General features: G+C 44.8%; 1 protein-coding gene across 1 annotated transcript; it reads right to left on the reverse strand.

The window, feature by feature from the left end:
• Positions 1-2,766: 2,766 nt before the first annotated feature.
• LOC149923248 (uncharacterized protein F54H12.2-like) lies at positions 2,767-4,059 on the reverse strand. The gene has a single exon (XM_090162380.1). It carries the CDS (start codon positions 4,057-4,059, stop codon positions 2,767-2,769), a length of 1,293 nt encoding a protein of 430 aa, XP_090018506.1.
• Between the last annotated feature and the right edge of the window lie 526 nt (positions 4,060-4,585).

Below are 4,585 nucleotides of genomic sequence, written 5' to 3' on the forward strand. Positions count from 1 at the left end.
GGTTAGTTTCTACAATATCCTCGTCAGCTATAAAATGAGCTACGTTTCCACATTCTTCCCCTAATAGAAATTTACAATGGGGGAAATATTTCCTATGCTCACCGAAAGGACTATCGCCTTTTTCCCAAGCCATAAGCTCTCCCTCACAGGCGAAGAATTTAACAGAATCTTTATAATTTAAATAATAAAACCCAGCCCGAGCTAAGGCTCTACCATCTACGATATTAACAGGGAATCCCTTGTTAAACGAACGAATTCTCTCGAGCTCATGGCGCATAGGATTTAGCTCCGTCTCATCCGTCTGCTCTTTATCGTCTTTCGGCAGTGTTAGGACGGGGACATTCCCCGTATTCTCGTCATTTACGAATTTACATAAGCGATTCTGCTCGATATGTTTCAGCAACGGGACGTCATTAGTCATCCACCCCTTGACGACCCTCTCGCAAGAGAAGCACATGACGTTATCAGTGTACCCGGTGTAGAAAAAACCAGCTTTCGCTAGCTCCCTCGCGTTTAAAAACTTACATGGAAACCCTCTGAAACTAGCGATTCTATTTTTCTCAAAATGCATCTTTTTTAACGGAAGCCGAGTAAAACTGGTGTCTATCACCTTCGTCCGCGACCGATCGAATGATCCTTAGAACCGAGGCGGGGGTAAATCCCTCTCTCCATCTCTCGCTGAGGGGTGAATGACCCCCTAAAAAATAGTCTATTATCACACGGCCCCCCTCGAATTCCTCGGGAGAAATATAAAATCTATTATTGCCCGGGCATGTCTAGACCTTGTCCTTTATCTAAGACTTCGACTATTTCATTTAAAGAATCGTATATTAATCGTGACTCGGGGTAAGTCGAATAATTCAATTGGTTGTCTTTTTCTACGATATCCTCAGCGGCTATAAAATGCTTTACATTTCCGCTTCTTGCACTTGAAATAAGAAATTTACAATGAGGAAAATTTTCCCAATGTTTCTCGAACGGACTATCTTCCTTATCCCAGTTCATTAGTTCCCCAGAACAGGAAAAGCATTTTACGCAATCTTTGAAATTCGTATAAAAAACCAGCTTTGGATAAATGCCTAGCTTCCCTTAAAGGATCAATCGGCAAACCTTCCTTTTTATTAATATTATTCTTAATATAATTATTATTAAATCCTCTAGTATAGGAACGAATTCGTGCAATCTCGTATCACATCGGCTTTGACCCTTCAAGCTCCATCGACACGGCTGGGACATCCCCTGAAAAATCATTTCTTATGAAGGGACAAAAGTTACACTCTTTTTCGTGTCTTAGTAACGGGACGTCCTCGGCCGTCCAGTCCTTGACGACACACTGACAGGTGAAACACATTACGCTGTCCCGGTGACCGACGTAGAAAAAACCCGCTTTCGTTAGCTCCCTCACGTTTAGAAACTTACAAGGAAAACCCTTGAAACTAGCGATTCTGTTTTTCTCAAAATTCATCTTAAGAAAAAATACGTCTACCACTTACTTCTCCGACTTCGGGAATGATCCGGTACTAGACGGCTAAAAAAAACCTCGACTTTCTCTCCCCCCCTTACAAGTTTAGGCGCGTATGTTGAATAAGAAAACATAAATTCGAACGAAACATTTATTAACACAAAGGAAGATATTACAAAAAATGATAACATTGAATATAAGAAAAATGATAGGAAATGAAAATACGCGCGCGAATTGAGAAAATTACGTAATGGTTTTTTAAAAGTTCGAAATATAATTAATTGTTTTTTTATAAAGAAAAGTTTTAAAAGAATCCTTCGTCTTCCTCGAACAGCGGCGAGGGAGCCGTCTGGTGATGGGCGTCCAGCCACTTGGCGAAGCGGCAGGCCTTCTCCCGCGCGCAGAGAAGCGTCGGGCTTCCTCGTCGATGAAATCGACACCGATAGTTCTGGTCGATGCTGATGTCCTGGGCCTTGGGGCAACCGATTTCCCCGAGTTCGATCACCTCTTGGGGGATGAGTTTCCTGAGGACGTGGGATTTCTCCTCTCCCTTGCAGTAAACGAATTCGGAGTCCTCGGTTAAGGCCTTGAGCCGATGTTCTAGCTCGATATAGGGGGTATCGCCGTGGTTCCACAGGTAACCGTTGATGTGGGTAAAGACCCATTGATTTTGCCGGGCTACGTGATCGCTAACGTGGTACGGGGGTTTAACGAATAAACTTTTAACTAGGGGAAACTCCCCGACGAACGCGACGGCAACTTCTGTAACGACCGGTTCGTATTTCGCGCCGATTAAGAATTCAAAATCGACAACTACCAGCGGTCTTTCCATGATGTTTCTGTTGGCTGATACCCCCTCTGATCAAGGTAGGTGAAATCCGCTTCTTAAATAGGGTCTCCACGCGATTGTCATTACTCCATTGGTTCCTCGTGAACCTATCAGTGAAGGAGGTCAAACTCCGCCCCCTATAGCGATGTTCCAGATAGAGCACGCAGTATTGCCCGCAAACTTTGCTCCCCACGGCCTGTAGACGACGTCTATTGTAGAGTATTTTCGAGGATTTTTTTCTCAGGAACTTTTTTATCGTGGGAAGGGTCACCGGACGACCCGCCGAGTCAAAGTACCCGGCCCTCCTGAAAGCGTCTAGGTAAATAGCTACCCAATGAGTCCCGGGCCCATCGTGAGGATCGAGTATAACAACCAGGGAGGCGGGGAAGGAAGGGATATATTCGGGGAGTCTATTGGAAGCAAAGGCACCTTGATACCCGGGTAAATGCCCGAGGATCTCGTTTAGTTCATTTTTTTAATAATCAATCACCACGTTGCGGTCTTTATCTATTTGCATTAAACTATGGAATTCCCCGTAAATAACGACCGAAACCGATTCCGTGAGCGGGGTTTCGAATCCCAACTCGATACTTAACTGCCCCCGTCTTACGGGGTTCCAATGCGAGTTGTCACTTGCGGAAAGATCAGGCGTGATATCAAAGGCGTATAGAGTGTACCCCCTCGGATATTCTGAGTGCGATATATTATTCCCATCATCTTTAAAATGTATATTTGTCCCCGTAAACAAGGTGTAATATTCACGGGCAAATTGATTCTGGGAAAACTTGGGCTGGAGAGGTTTGCTCGGAACCGCGTCCGAATCAACGTAGAGAGATAAGAAATTTAACCCGAATGGTTGAAAGTTATAAGGATTTTTAAGAAAATCCCCCGCGCAAGCCGTATGCGAGACTAGACCGATAATGACGCGTCGAGGAAGCGGTCCCAGCCACACATTGTCGAGACTCGTATTTGAAACGCCGGTGAGCAGTACGTGGCTTTTCACTTCGGTTCGGGTAAAGGGATACTTCGCGGTGGCGCCTAAGAGAGCGTTTTCGTGGGCCAGAATGATTTGAGGACTTATCTTGCATTTCCGTATTTCCAAAGTAGCGTCCGTTATAGCGATCTTAAAATTTCCCACGTTTAACGAGGGGTCTCCCATAAGGACGAAGGCCGTTTTACTCCTAGAAAGTCGAACTTTAATTTCCACCCCGCTTAGAAGGTATTTCGGAATGTTGAAAAGGTCGGCGTATATTGCCCCTACTAAGGAAATTTCCTTTGAATCCTTAATAGCTGCTTGACGAATCTTGCTCCCCGAGTTGGTAATTATATCGTCAAACTTTCCGGCAGCGTCTTTGGCGTAGAGACACGATGTCAGGTGAGAAGTTTTAGCCTCAGCAGAATAGTTCAAGAGCGATTCTAAATAGGCCCGGTATGAATATCGACTTGCCGAGGGCGTGATTAAATTGTCGTTCAAGTAAATTTCAATTTGATCGAAGAGACTATGCATTAGGTTATTACAAGTTGATAATTTAACGTCGGGGTCTAAATTAGCCCCATTCTCCCGCGTTACTTTACATTTAACGTGAAGGAGACTCATCGCGAGATCCGTATACTCCGGGCTTTTAGGGATACAAAATTCAATTTGGGAATCATCTCGTAGCGTAGAGATCGGTCGATAGAAAGTTGGAGTCGCGCTTTCGACGCTAGTTTGCACGGGGGTGACCGAGAACAGGTCCAATTCCGATTTCAAGGCTTCAACTTTGTACATCTTGTTCTTTTAGTTGAGGGAAAAAATGTCACGAACGTGTTTCGTGGACTTCCGACGAGCTACTGGCCCGATTCTACGTTTAACGGTCCTTTTTCTAGTTTTCCTTCTGATAGTTGTTTTCTTTTTGCTTCTCGTTTTAGTTCTCCTACGCTTTTTCCGCCCTGAACCGCTTTGTCCGGTTATCCCTTCTAGAGCTTCACCGAAACGTTTCCTCGCCGAAGATTTTATATTCTCACCCGCCACAGCGTCATTGAGGATTTTACTTCCGACCCCCAACGTTTGTTTTCCTATATACTTCGCTCCTCTAATTAAAAGAGGGGAGGCCCAACGGAAGAGCCCCGAGAACAGACTTCCGAGACCGTGTCCTTTCTGATAAGCCGCTCCTTGATAGAAATTAGATAATAATTTTTATAGGGACAGGACCCCCACGCGTCGAGGCATCTTGTTTCCGTAGATGTAGTTTAACCGTCAGAGACCCGAAGGCAAATGGCGCTGGTTTCCCCTGAGGGTTCATTATATGTACTTG

The sequence above is a fragment of the Leiobunum rupestre genome, chromosome 11, assembly GCF_980474605.1.
Source record: "Leiobunum rupestre chromosome 11, qqLeiRupe1.1.hap1, whole genome shotgun sequence".
NCBI classification, from domain to species: Eukaryota; Metazoa; Arthropoda; class Arachnida; order Opiliones; family Sclerosomatidae; genus Leiobunum; species Leiobunum rupestre.